This window comes from Fulmarus glacialis, unplaced genomic scaffold (assembly GCF_000690835.1).
Source record: "Fulmarus glacialis isolate BGI_N327 unplaced genomic scaffold, ASM69083v1 scaffold41241, whole genome shotgun sequence".
Classification (NCBI taxonomy): domain Eukaryota; kingdom Metazoa; phylum Chordata; class Aves; order Procellariiformes; family Procellariidae; genus Fulmarus; species Fulmarus glacialis.
The window spans coordinates 8,942-22,257 of record NW_009194209.1 but is presented as its reverse complement, the minus strand read 5'-3'; the positions used below and the strand labels follow the sequence as shown (position 1 = coordinate 22,257).

Below are 13,316 nucleotides of genomic sequence, written 5' to 3'. Positions count from 1 at the left end.
TTAAATACCTAGTATTTTGGAATGGCAGAAACTCCAGTGCATAACTTTATTTCTGCCTGTCAATCTGGAAATGACAGTTTCTTTATCTCTGAACAGAGTTCAGTGATCAAAACGTTTGGACTCCTCATCAGTTGTTATCTCCTTCCTGTTTTCCAGCAGTGTATGTTGGCAGAGAACCAGCTCTCTCGGGAGATGTCATAAACTTCAGTACCTGTTAGAAACGGGGCCTTTGGGAGTAGAGCTCTGCCCCCTTCGCACGCAGTGCTGCAATGTTCAAAACCACTGTTTCTGTATGTCCTCAAAGCTTGATGAATCAAGATGCTGGGAATAGCTTTGCAAGCCTAGGATGTCTGTAACCCCGTAGGAAGTTGATAACTTCTGTAACTTGGCTCTCTTTCTCTTCCCTGCCTGGCGTGAACATTTGTTTTAAGATGTCTCATAAGCTCTGGGATGCTTCCAAGAACATGTGTTTCAGGGACAGAGTTGATGAAATTCCTGCGTGTTTCTTTGTATTTCAGATATAATCCAGTGCCATTGTGAGTCCAGGCTGATGTTATTGGGAAGGGGGTCGATTTTTACCGTGTATGTACTTAAAGTGTCCCACAAGTTTAAAAGAATTTTTGTAACCTTTTGGGAAGCTTCAGTGCATCTACTATGTGCCACACACCTTTGAAACTTGGAAGGAGTAGATCTGGGGGTCACGGTTTTGTTGTGTCCCTTGAAATCTGCCCAGCTTTAATTGGGGCTGAAATACTGAAAAACCCTCCTCCATGGTTTAGTTCACGTGCCTCAAAAGGCATCAGTGTGCCAGAGCAATACCCAAACAGCAACACTCTATCCTGGGGCTGGGCCACACAGCAGTACGCAAACGCTGCTGAGGGTTAAATGCAAGCAGTCCACTTGGGAAGCATGAGCTGGAAGGAGAGCCAGGTCAGGCTGCTCCCTGCTCCCAAACCCGGTACCGAACTGTCACAACACAGCCACGCTCTGGAGTGCTAATAAACAGTTCACACAGGCAGCTATTCCCATCCGTCTGCACGTTCTGGCTACAAAGCGTGGCCAGGAGCGGGGCTGCTCTGGAGACGCATTCTGGCAGCAGTTGGCACCCAGCTCTTTTCCCCCCTGTGTGTCAGTGGTTTATTCTGTCAGAAGTGGTAAATGGGCTGCTCTGCCTGGTTCTGTATTGCCGTGGGTATACCAGTGTTGCAAACTTGGGGTGTAAGCTTTGCTGCTGTTTGGTGAGATAAAGGGTTGTGCAGAATCAGACTGTACCTTTTCTTCTGCTAGCCCCAGTTTAGAGCACACATACGGAGGCAATTGAAGAAACCCCTTATGGAATATGTGAAAGCTGAGGGTACTGAAAACTGAGGAACAGGTCGCTGTAGTGGAAAGCTGCATTGTCTGTCCCAAGCTTTCTGGGTGCCTGTGTTACGCTGGGCTAGGACCTGGTTTGCAGAGGTGCTGAGCTCTGTCAGACACCAGGGAAAGGGAGCTGGCCCAGCAGGGAGCAGAGGTGTTTGACTTCCTCAGTTTTTCAGGCACCACCAGTCCATTGTCTTAGCCATCCAACCCTTGCCTGGGCCACCTCCAGCAATCTTTAAAGCCATCAGCATTGTCTAGTAGCCCTCTCCAAAGCTGCAGGCTCTGAGATGCTCTGTTGCCCTGAGGCTGCCTTGCAAAGAGCAGTTCAGGTGGTCTTCCAGGGGAGCTGGAGTTGCCCAGAGATGCTCATTCAGGTTGAGGGTGGAGGGTGTTGATGTTCTGGCTGCCTGATCCAGATCTTTTTTTTTAATGTATTTCCCCAGCACATAAACAGTGTTCTTCCATCACAGTGAAGGTGACATTTTAAGATACTTGTGATGCTCTTGGATGCTGTGATGACAGATGACCTAAGGAGGTGGGGAGAAAAAAGGGGGGGGTGACTAATTCTGCAATCTCTTCCCTGCGTGAAAGGGACAAGTCAGGGACAACTGACTGAACACACTTATCAGCTGCTTCTCTCCTTTTGTGTGCCAAGTGGCCTGTGGAGGTGAGGAGGAAACCAATCTGCAGTTGCGTAGCTGCGCGTCTCCTACTGAAGCCCTTGCGCGAGGAGGCCAAGTCAGGGTTCTGTAGGTGACTGATGCGGTGGTGTTTCCAAGCCTTTGAGAGTGCTACTGCAATGTAAATGAGTGCTTGTTTCTTGTTGGCTGGCTGATTTTTGTACGTAACTCAGAAACCTCATCCATGTAGGTGGCACTTCACGATAGAAGGGGAACCGAACAGTGAGCTGCTGCCTGGTCCAGAAGGGCTCCTGGCGCAATGGCCACGCGTGGGTATGGCTCAGAAGAAGGGGCAACAGAGGGAACGAGCTCTGTTTGCTGCAATCAGTTAGCAGAAAGATGCTGTGCATGGCTCCCAGGCAATTCCAGGTCCCTCCTGTGGCATAAAAAGGCGTAGGGAAGTTATTCTCTCTGCATCTTAGTTTCGGCAGCTGCTGTGGCAACAGTAGCTTTTCCCCACAGCTCACTACCATTGCCTGGAGAGGTACATGTTAAACTGCTGAGAATATTTCTGGCACTCAAGTGGGTCCCTGCAATTTAGCAAGAAACCCCTCTCCTGGGCTGCAGATGAAGCAGGGCATTTGTCTGTGTGCCAGAATGTGAAATGTGCTATGAGTCTGTCGCTTCAGCTGATCCCAGCTGACCCTAAGTGTTGGACAGGCTTAAAGTGAAACCAAGTTTTAGCCTCATAAGGTGAAGGGTTAAAACATTGGTTATAAAATGGGAAATTACTGCAGAAAGGAAAAATAAAGAAACGCAGAAGAGGCAACAGTTAATACTCATGAGGCACGGGACAGTGGCTTTTCTGAAGCCTATTTAAGAATAAATCTTCTCAAGAACAAAGTCGTCTTGAAAAGCTGCTATTTAGACCCCTGTTAACCTTTTCTCTCAAGAAGTAAATTGAATTGCGGTTATAAAGCTGGCAGAACTCATACCAGAGGGTTTTTGGCTTCACTCAGCACTTCATCTCGGGGTTTGCTGGCATTTACAAGGCACTACCTATGATGCATTCACACACGTGATTAGGTTCAAGGGTCGCTTGCACTGCAGCAATGTAGCAAATTTTTCCACAGTGGAATGAATCTCTGAAGTTTTCTTTTGCTTCTTAAATCTTGCCCAAAATCCGTTACTTGCCCAGCTGTTTCTCGCTGTTTGTCCCACAGTAAGTGGGACACTTAGAGGCAGAATGTGGGAATGTGTGCTCCAGGGTTTAAGGGCAGGCCTGGATCACCAAGCTGCGATGGAATAGGGTGGGTGGGTTGGCTGGTTTTCCATGCCCCAAAACATCTCAAGAAGGATCTTTGATGTATTTTCTTTTGTGAAGTTTGGGAAGCTGGTATGGATTTAAAGGGAAAAATCTGGATTTCTCCCTCTTTCAGCCAGGCAGATATGTGGCATCAGCAGGGGGTGTTGGGACTGTTCTGCAGGGTCACTGTGACCTGCCAGAGGAGAGGAAATTCTAAGCAATACAAATATCCTGTTTTCAGTGCAGTTTCCTCATTTGTGGTTTGTTGTTTTTATTTGAATGGCTATTGAAAATTGTACAAGAAAATTTTTGGCATGTGCTATGTCTATACCTTGACGTTATTGTACCCATAGTACAGTGGGGTGTTTGCATTCATCATTCGTTTCAGTAGGAGGTCTCATGCTTTTTCGGTATCAGGCTAATAGGAAAGCCTGTTGTTAGGTTCCCCCCAGTCTCTAGTGAAACAGCTGTGGGGAAAAGATAGCACCAAGGATTTTCTGGGCCTCTCTCATGTGGAATCTCTGTTGTGTCACTGTTCAAAAATATCACCAGTTTGATGCCTGCCAACTAGGTTGTACTACTGGGATAACAAGCAGTATTTAGCAATCACAGAAGACATATCAGAGGTGAAACTGAGCAGCGTTCTCTGCCATTGTGTAACTGTCTTCTCGGTTTTGGTAGTTTCTTAATTTAGTGGGTGTTTGTAGGTGGAAGTCTGCCTATGCAGATAGTGCTGTATCTATTGTGCAACAGATGTCTTCCTCTGAGATATCCTCTGTAATGTTTTCTCTTTTTTCCAGATTGTCCCCAGCCACCACAGCCTGAGAATGGAGGCTATAAATGCCACCCTAGCCCCTGCAACAACCCTCTGACTTCAGGCAGTGTCATAGAGTATCTGTGCGTCGAAGGCTACATGCTGAAGGGAGATTATAAATACTTGACCTGCAAGAATGGAGAGTGGAACCCAGCCATGGAAGTCAGCTGCAGGCTCAGCCCGGGTGAGTGCTCCCTGACTCCAGTGGGACAGTCAGAATTGCCCTTGCATTGGCTTTTCAGATTATCCTTAAACACTGAGTCAGCATGGTGCTCAGGAAGTCCATACAGCTGTATCTCATTGCTCCAGCAATTTCATAAATGTGGCTGACAATCACAACTCTTTGTTAAAAATGTCTCTTCTGTAACAGCCCATCAGATGCAAGCTCAGAGTCCCTCACGCAAGGAGACGAAAGGAGAATAAAGGAGGCAACTTCTTACTTATGTGGAGCCTCTTACTTTGACAGCTCTCATCCCAGAAATGGGGGAGGCCCTAACTGAAGCATTTTCCATTCTGTCTGGTTTTGCTCCTGATGGGTTTGACAGTACATCTCCCTCAGTGGGGTACCCGTCTGTCCACATGTGCGCGTGTGTGTGTGAGTATGTAGAGCCGATCTTCCTCGCAAACAGGTTAAGTAACTGTTGGCCTCCTGTAGCAAAGAGCTCGATGGTGCTGCTTTTCACTGTACTGGCAGGAAGGGACATTGCTGACAAATGATTTCTGCTTCTCTCCAAATGGAATTGGACAGCTTTTATTTTGTGGGTCTCTCCCAGTTAAACAGGAATTCCTCCACCAAAGCAGGAAAGTAAAAAGGCTTGCAGGAAAACGTTCATCATACAGCTCTTAGTTTGCCTACAGCTCTTCTAGTTTTAAAAGTATGCATACTGGATAAAGGGAGAACTCTCTCCCCTCTTCAGTTTTGGCCTGTTGATAGGGTCTTACTGCTCAGTCATCCTGAGTCAGCAAGATGTACACTCTGGAATTAAGTCTTGTAATCTCTAAAGCAAAATGTGTTAGCATAATTGTCAGGAAACAGAAAAGCACCTTTTTCAAGCTCTTTATGGAGCTCACTGCATACCTGTGATCTCTAGAACATCCTGTCCTGTCCCAAAGACACTGTCTTCTCAGTGTCTCTGTCACAGCCGCTCCAACAGCACCTTCCTATGATGTATAAGGAAGGGAACTGGGAGTTTACCTGGCAGCACTAGATCCTGAAGAGGCTTTTCAAATTCAGCATAAGCTTCCTTTCCATAGTGGTGCCCCTTCCTCTTGCTGCACCCAGGCTGGAGAACAAAGCTGTGCTATGTTAGTGTGCAGGTAGCTATTCCTGCGTGGTGTCACTTGGTCTACATCAGGGATTGTGTTGTGATGAGCAAAATCCCTCAGATTTCTATAGCACCTTGAAGGATCAGTGGCCTTATCAAAAATATGGGGCATCAAAAGTCTGACCCAGTGAAAAAGCCATTGCTTTCACAGCACAGGCTTTGAAACAACTGGTCAGGGTCAGACAGCTGAGGTTTAACTAGCAGGTCTCTTTCACAGGACTAAAAGGAGGCAGAGGTGGGAGACTGCAGAGAGAAAGGTAGTAGGTCTTAAAATGACTGGTAATGGGTAAGATCCCACCTGCTCCATAAAGAGTAAATGAAATCCCTAGCAGTTATCAGATGTTTTGTGTAGCTCTGAGCCTGTCAGCCCCATAGCCTTTTGACAGTTTATTGTATGAGTTAGTAAGCATCTTGTTGGAATATGAGATGGTGAATGTGCTGGAGTGTACCCTGGGTAGTGAGCAGTTTTACAGCATTGTGTACTGATGCTGAAAATGGAGCACCCCTATTTGCCTACCCTCTTCCCTGTCAGCGTACTCAAAGTGCTCTGAGTAATGTTGAAAATGGAAATCCTTGCTCAACCCTTTTTGCCATAGGGAAAAATGTACCAGACATTGTTTTTTCCCTGGGGAGAGGTCAAGCTACTTCTGAAAAATTTCAGGAAGACAAGTTCAAAGCAACTAAACCAGTAGGTTTGACCCCAAGAGAAGACGCAGAAAATGCAAACTGGCTTTCCAACTTACATGCCTGTTTTGGGCATAGATTTCAGGCTGTAGGCTTAAAAACAGTGGTTCTCCAGCTTTTTTCTTCTGTTTTGCATGCTCTTCTTCCCTTCATCCCTACCTGCGTGTGTGTCCTGCATCCCCCTGCAGTTTGAGACCTGTGGTCCCAAAGAATGTGTTGAATGTAGCAAAAAGGAATTGAGGAATTGCATACATGGGAATGTCCTGAATGTGAAATGCACGGTAGTATTTGCTGATGGGGAGGTGAGGTTTTTCAGATCTCTACCAAAGACATAAACTAGGGACAGAGGCAACACATATACAGACAATTATTTGCTCTAGGGAGGTGAAAGGACTAGTGTAGCATTCTAGGCTCAGCAATAGCAGCTCCAGGCCATTCTCTCTCCACTGCCAATTTATTCCTGTCTTGCAAGGGACCTTTGAAATCCAAATTGGTTCCCATACAGTCACACAGCACAGCTGAGGAAGGGTAGGAAGGAGTAATGTGAACAGGGCACATGTATCTAACACTGAAAACTCAGCATCCTGAAGCAACATCTGCCTTCCCTCTCTGTTCCCTGGCATATGTATGTGTGAGAGAGAATCTGAATACTTGCTGCATCTTAAATATACCCAGCCAGGTGACTTCCACCCCTTCCTTTGGGAGGCTGTTCCATTAGCCAAGAAAACCCGTTTTTTGGAACTTTTCCTATTGTTTGGCCTAAAATATCCTGCTTATTGTGCTAGACAGTTATTGGCCTTGCTGGTGACATCAGGACATTTTTTAGCTTTTGCTCAGCCAGATCTATATATAACATGACCCTTACCATCATCTATCAGTTCCCATGGCCTGCTTGCACTGCTCTTCTGTTTGCCTTGTGTTTTTCCAAAGGACCCTTGTATGTGCATGTTTTATTTTAGGTTCCCTTTGCAGCGGATGGAGAGGTGTCAGCTTGAGCTCTGAACTGTCCTCTGTAAGAGATAGCTGGTGTGCCTTGACTGTATGGGAAACTTGGGCTCCTCACATGTGCACCCAAGTGTAGCTCCTGAGAGCAGGCAATGTGGATGGTTTTCCTTCTCTATGGTAGTGATTTAAGGGAGTTGATCATTTTACCTTGTGTTCCTCTTGGTTTTGTAGAAAAGGACTCTCCTCCAACAATTGGAGTACCCACGCTGTCCATAGTAGCCTCCACAGCAAGCTCTGTCGCCCTGATCCTGCTCTTAGTTGTGCTGTTTGTTTTGCTGCAGCCAAAGCTGAAGTCATTCCACCATAGCAGGTAAGTGTAGCTGGGGTTTGGATGGGCTCAGAGGCATCCTGTTTCTTTGCAGCAGAAACCCATTAAGGTACTTGATTTAGGCCTTCATTTTGGAGCAACTTACCTCCTCGCTTCTCTGCTCCTGTTTTAATCACCTCAGTGGCACCTCTGCCCCATGGTCCAGTAGTAGTCTGGAGTGGTGGTTTGCGATACCCAGCTGCAGTCCCCATCCTAACATCCCATCTGATGAGTGGCTTCCTTGCTCTTTTTCCTTGGCTTTGAATGTGAAAAGTTATGATCCCCACTAGCCTGGCTATAGATCAATCTCCTGCCTCTTCTAGCCTTGGACAGCTACCAAAGTATATGTCTGGGTATATACATGCATCTCCCCCAGTCTGTTTGTGAGATCCTACGGACATGAATTCAGGCAGTACTGCTGATTAGATACACATGCAAATCTGCCTTTGTTCCCTCCTGGCCTGGATTTGTGGATGAGAGGAGGGACCCAGCCATAACACTGCTGCCAGCTGAGGTCGTCAAAGTCACTGTGGACTCTCTCTTCTGAACCAGCTACTAGTACTCCTTAAATAAGAGCAGAGACACGGCTGTCCAGCAGTGGGGAGGTTGAGAGGTGGGGCCTTGGAGTCTGCCCTTTTCTGAAGAAGTCCAAACCACTGGAAAAGAAAAAGTCAATCTCAGGACTCTGACTCATGAGCCTAGGTGATTCACACTGTGCCAATTTAAGAGCTGTCTGCCCCACCCTGCCAGAGGTTATCTCACCAGCAGCAAAGGTGGCAGAACAGGCAGCACTGGGTGTTGCAGAATACAGCAGTGTAACAGGCTGAAATCAGTGGTGGTCAGAGCTCTTTTTTATCTGCCGGCTGTGACAGCAGAGGGCTCTGAGTCATGATCTTTGTCAGATTTAGCTGTGGAGGCAGGTGAGGTGGGAAGCATTGAAACCTTTTCAGCTCTTCCTGCTAAATCCATCGAGCACTGTGAATTACAGCCACTGCTCATGTTTATGGCAATTCATAGTAGGGCTGCAAGGCTATGCTTGCTTGACCTTGTTAAACCACCATTCATGTTTCTGTCTGTTCTCCTCTAAATAAATCAATGGTGAGCATTAGAGTTCTGCTGTGGGAGGTTATTGGAGTTCTCGGTGGTAACGTATATATAAAAATATAAATGCTCAACTTGATTTCCCCTCCCCCCCCTTTGTTTCTTTTTTTGAGGCGAGACCAAGGTGTGTCTGGAGATCAGGTCTCTATCACGGTGGATGGTGTCCAAGTGGCTTTGCCATCCTATGAAGAAGCAGTGTATGGCAGCACAGGGAACTGCATTCCACCCTCGGACTCCCGAGTGCAGATCGTGCTCTCGGAGGGAGCTGGGCAGAATGGAGCCAGAGAGATGCAACAGCAGGACCAAGGGGCTCGCAATAGCTTTGAAAGAGAAGATGAAGCCCCCGGACATTCTGGACTGTGTGAAGCCAGTGGCTCTCAGCGCTCTGAAACTGTTCTTGTGCATCAGGCTGCTACCTCTTCCTGGGTAGCTGGCATGACTAGCAGTAGACCTGTACACAAAGAGGTCCAAGATTCAGAAAGCAGTGACATACAGAGCCTTTTATCACTCACTTCCTCCGAGGAATACACAGATGGTATGTGACTTGGGCAAGGAGCACTGAATGAGACCCTTATAAGAGTAGGTCCTGCAGCTGACTACCTAGGATGAAAATGGCAAGGAATGCCCCTATGTATGTCAGGCACCAGAGGAGCTTTTGAAAAGAGGTGTCCCAGTCTCCATGGCATGTTTCACAGCTTAGATGTGCAAGTAGTATTTAATACCTTCTTCTGAAGTATGTGGTGCTCTCAGACTGGGAGCCTAGGGCAGTCTGGAAAGACGGTTGGGGTTCTGCTGCTCACTCTTGTTGTCTTAGCAAAGGATTTGCAGAGAAATGCCAGCCTCCGGCATCGTAGTGCGAATGCAGTAAAATAGCTGTGTTTGTGGAAAACAAGTTGGTGGGTGTGGGAGGATATGCTTGGACTACAAATGCCTTGTGATGTTCGGGCTTCTTCATTTTTAGAAGAAGTTCTAGTAAGCAGCTTACTGCCAGAGCGCATACAGTGCTGCAGCCTTGGCATGTGAGAAGACTTAAAAGGGATGTGCTTGAACTTACTGTACAGGGCAGAGGGGCAAGTCTGTTGTTAAACAGTCAGTGCACCTTGCATTCTTCACTTCTGTTCTGCCCTGAAGGAGTGGGTCCTACACCCGTAGTGATGCCACCCAGAACCCTTGCAGTGAAAGCAGTTAAAGGGGATTTCCACTAAAGGGCAACACGTTCTGAGATGGGCATCCTGAAGTGTGTAAACAGCAGAAATCCAGAAGTGAAGCTTGACAAACTATGTCCGTAGTGTAGAAATTAGAGGATGTTGCTTCTGCACTGTGTCATTTTTATCACTGCCTGGAAACATGTATTGCCTCTAAGGCTCGTTGTACCGTAGCAGATTGCCCCTTGCAGCAGGAGACCATAAAGCTTGTGCTTATGGCTCAAAGATGAGGAAGCTGCAGCTACTGGAGGAGGTTGCATTTCTTCAAGTTAGATAGGGGCAAGTGTGATCCTTGTATTTCCAACTATCCCTGTCACAGTAGGAAACATGTCGTGGACATTCTGAAGAACTAAAAGATTGATGAGGTCATGGGAAAGGAGGAAACTGTCATTCTTAAGGGAGGTTATGACCTTCCCCTAAACACCATTGGTGAGGCTTTACTGGGAATACTGTATCTTGTTGTGGGACCCCCAGTTCAAGAGAGATGTGGAGAAACTGGACAGGCTGTGTTGGAGGCCTGCCAAGATAGCCAGGGGCTTGTGGGGAGTGATTGAGGGATCTGGGCTTCTTTAATCTGGTGAAGAAGCAGCTGAGGGCCAAGCCAACAATTGACTACAATTACTTTACAGGGAGTTGAAAAGACTATGGAACCAAACTCTTCTCAGCCAGATGATACAACATGAGCAATGGCCACAAGCTGTAACTTGACAGATTCAGACTGGGCATTAGGAAAACTTTTTGCGCTAGGAGGGTAGTACAGGACCAGATGGGCACCCAGAGAGGTGATGGAGTCTCTGTCCTTGGAGACTTTCAAGGCTGGAGCTGGCGATGGTCCCGCTCACAGGGGCAGCCTGGAGCAGAGTCCTCCAGAGGTCCCTTCTGCTGTGTTGCGATGACAGGAAGATCACTGCATTATCACATTATGGAAGTGGGAGCCTGTCTTGCTTTCAACAGTATTTTTTCTGGTGTGCGTTGAACTGCAAAAGTTTGACTACTTTTTCTTTGTTTTGTCTCCCCACCATTCAGATATTCCCTTATTGAAGGAAGCATGAGGCCTGCTGTGTTTGTCTAGCCTTCTCCCTCTTGGATTTCTTCCTCCTCCCCTCCCCCTGCCTTCGGGACAGAAGCACTCTGTGCAGCCTTCCCCGTCCTCGCGAGCTGTGCCCTGGATACCTCCAAGCAGAGACGCCCTCAGCTGAAGATCCAAAGGATGTCGCCAGGTTGCCTCCTGGATGCACCAGTGGAGTTGGTGCAGCGCTGGCTTCCCCATTCCATCAGCATCAGGGGCTCAAGGAACAGAGTGGATTTGAGCTCTCTTCTCTTCTTCCCCAGCCAGATGTTCGACAGCAGTCTCTGTAGAGCTGCTCTTTTCTTGTGCCTTTCTCCTCCTCACACCGGCTTGTTGCAGCTTATCAGCCTCTCTAGCCCTTCTGCTGCCCAGAGAGCAGGGGCTAAAATCGCTTGCTCACTGGGTGCAGACACAGTTTATATATACGTATATATGTTATATAGGCTCTTCTTCCAGCATCCTCTTTGTTGATAGGGCAGGACAAAACGCCTCACTGGACTGAAGCTGGGCTTGGGAGGGATCCCAGTTAAGGGGCAGCTTGTGATATCTAGAAGCACCTCAAATGAGATGGGCTGTGTGACAACTTAGCTGTGCAATAACAGTTCATCGAGAATTGCTAGAGCACTAAAGGCTGAGAAGTCCGACGTGTAGGAATGCCCTCTGCCCCCTCCTCAAAAACCATCTCTGCAGGAGTCCATTCCTGAAAATCACTTTTGTCTCCTCCTTCCTTCTCTACCTGTGCAGCCCACTTGATGATGCTGTGTTTCTAGAAGCTGGGACTGGGACTGTACTGCCAATAAAACAACCCTTTCAGCTTTGGTCTGGTGCCAGAGCAGCTCCTGGTGTTAGGTTGTAGAAGAGCCTTGGAGAATGGCCAGTGGTTAGCAGGGTCCAGAAAGCTTGGAGGATGTGACTTTCAGTTAACCAACCCCGTGTTAACTATGAGTTAGGCCCATTCACTGAGGCATCAGGACTGGAATCAAATTTGGGGCCCTGCTCTTCTGAATAATCTGTGTGTCTCAAAGCTTTTTCAGTTAAGGTGGTTCTGCACTAAAGCTTAGGTTCCTGTGGTCAGATCTTCAGGCAGAGGTAACACTTCTGAGGTGTAATTTGGAAGTGGTTCAGGTGTTTGAAAATGTCAAGAGAAAAAATGCCGGTAGGCAGTGAATGCCTAGTGCCATTGGTGCAATCCCAAATTACCTTTCCAGCCACACTGGGTACCTTGGTACTTGAATCCTGGGTAGCTGCCATCTCACAGGCTAGTGTCTCTTCCTTGCTTCATACAGCAAGAGTCTGCTGGTTTATCCTAATGGGCTTCAGTGGGCCCACAGAGAAGGGCTTCTTCCTTGTGGCTGGGGGTAAGCAGCATTTATAAAGTCTCTCCTAAATACAACACAGTTGCTGGTTCCTGTGAGGGAAGGCTGGCTACATTGGCAGCAGGACACCATAGCTTATTCCTGAACTAAGTTTTGACGATTGTTTCAAGTTCTGGTGGCAGGGAAAAGAAAATCCAAAAATATGTATACCTCTGCCCCCCCCAGTTATCTACAGCAGGTCAGAATATCGTGGTTGCTGTTTGCAGGACTCTCTTTTTGCAGGAAGCCACATTCGTCTGGGGTAGGTGATCCAATCACAAAAGCATTGTGGTGGTTGTAAGGTTCTTCACTGGGGAGGTCTGGACACTGTTCCGTGGGATTGGCTTCAGCAAGAAGAGTTGGCTTCTTAGATGCATGTACCTTGTTATAACTGTCTTGAAGTAACCAGGGAAGTGTTTGCCCTGTGAGAAGCTGCTAAACTTTTGAGTTAAAGGAGCAAAATGTCATGGCCTTACACATCATGTGGTAATGTACAGGTAAATAGGGTTGCTGTCTTTACTGCTTTGCTTTTGGTTTATGATCCTCACCATCCTCATCCTTGTTGCTCCAGGAACACACAGTCACAGCACTTGATAAAAGTGACACACCACCTTTATATATAAAATCACTGTGGCTTAGCTCCAGTTCCTGGAAATGGGGATTGGCCATAGTATCCTGCCATGTACCCACTGCTCCTGTTCCTGATTAGCTGTTAAATCCTGGGACACCTGGGACAGCACGTGCCTGTGGATGAAAGAGAATCCTATTTTCCCTATCCTTGTTTTAGAGGGATGTTATTAATTAAAAAATACAGTGTTTTGAACTTCCTTATTGCTCATGTTATCTTGCATTAACACAAGGATTTGATAAATCCCATTTGGGTGGCCTGGGTATTTTTTGTTCAGTTTGGATGGTGAAAATCCCACGTCGTTTTACAGTGAGCTGCGGTGTCTCAGGTTCAAGCACTGTAGAGAGCAAATGTTGTTTACACATCTGCTATTGGAATTTTAGAAAATAAGCATGGGAATAAGCATGTATTTAGTTTTTAACTCGTACCTTGGAAATGGTCTAAGCTTGAGCAAAGTGTCTCATTCACTAGTTTATCGGGGTGGATGGAGGGATCCAGCGAGTGTAGCGGTAAGGGAGTATGGAGGGAAGAATAC

General features: G+C 47.0%; 1 protein-coding gene across 1 annotated transcript; it reads left to right on the top strand.

Annotated features, from left to right (window-relative positions):
- Nucleotides 1-4,088: 4,088 nt before the first annotated feature.
- On the top strand, nucleotides 4,089-11,216 carry KIAA0247 (KIAA0247 ortholog; the record flags this gene model as incomplete). The annotated part of the gene is made up of 4 exons (XM_009587694.1): nucleotides 4,089-4,286; nucleotides 7,288-7,426; nucleotides 8,638-9,059; nucleotides 10,756-11,216. Coding segments are annotated over 4 exons (785 nt in total), but the record flags the coding sequence as incomplete, so codon positions are not given.
- Nucleotides 11,217-13,316: the final 2,100 nt, after the last annotated feature.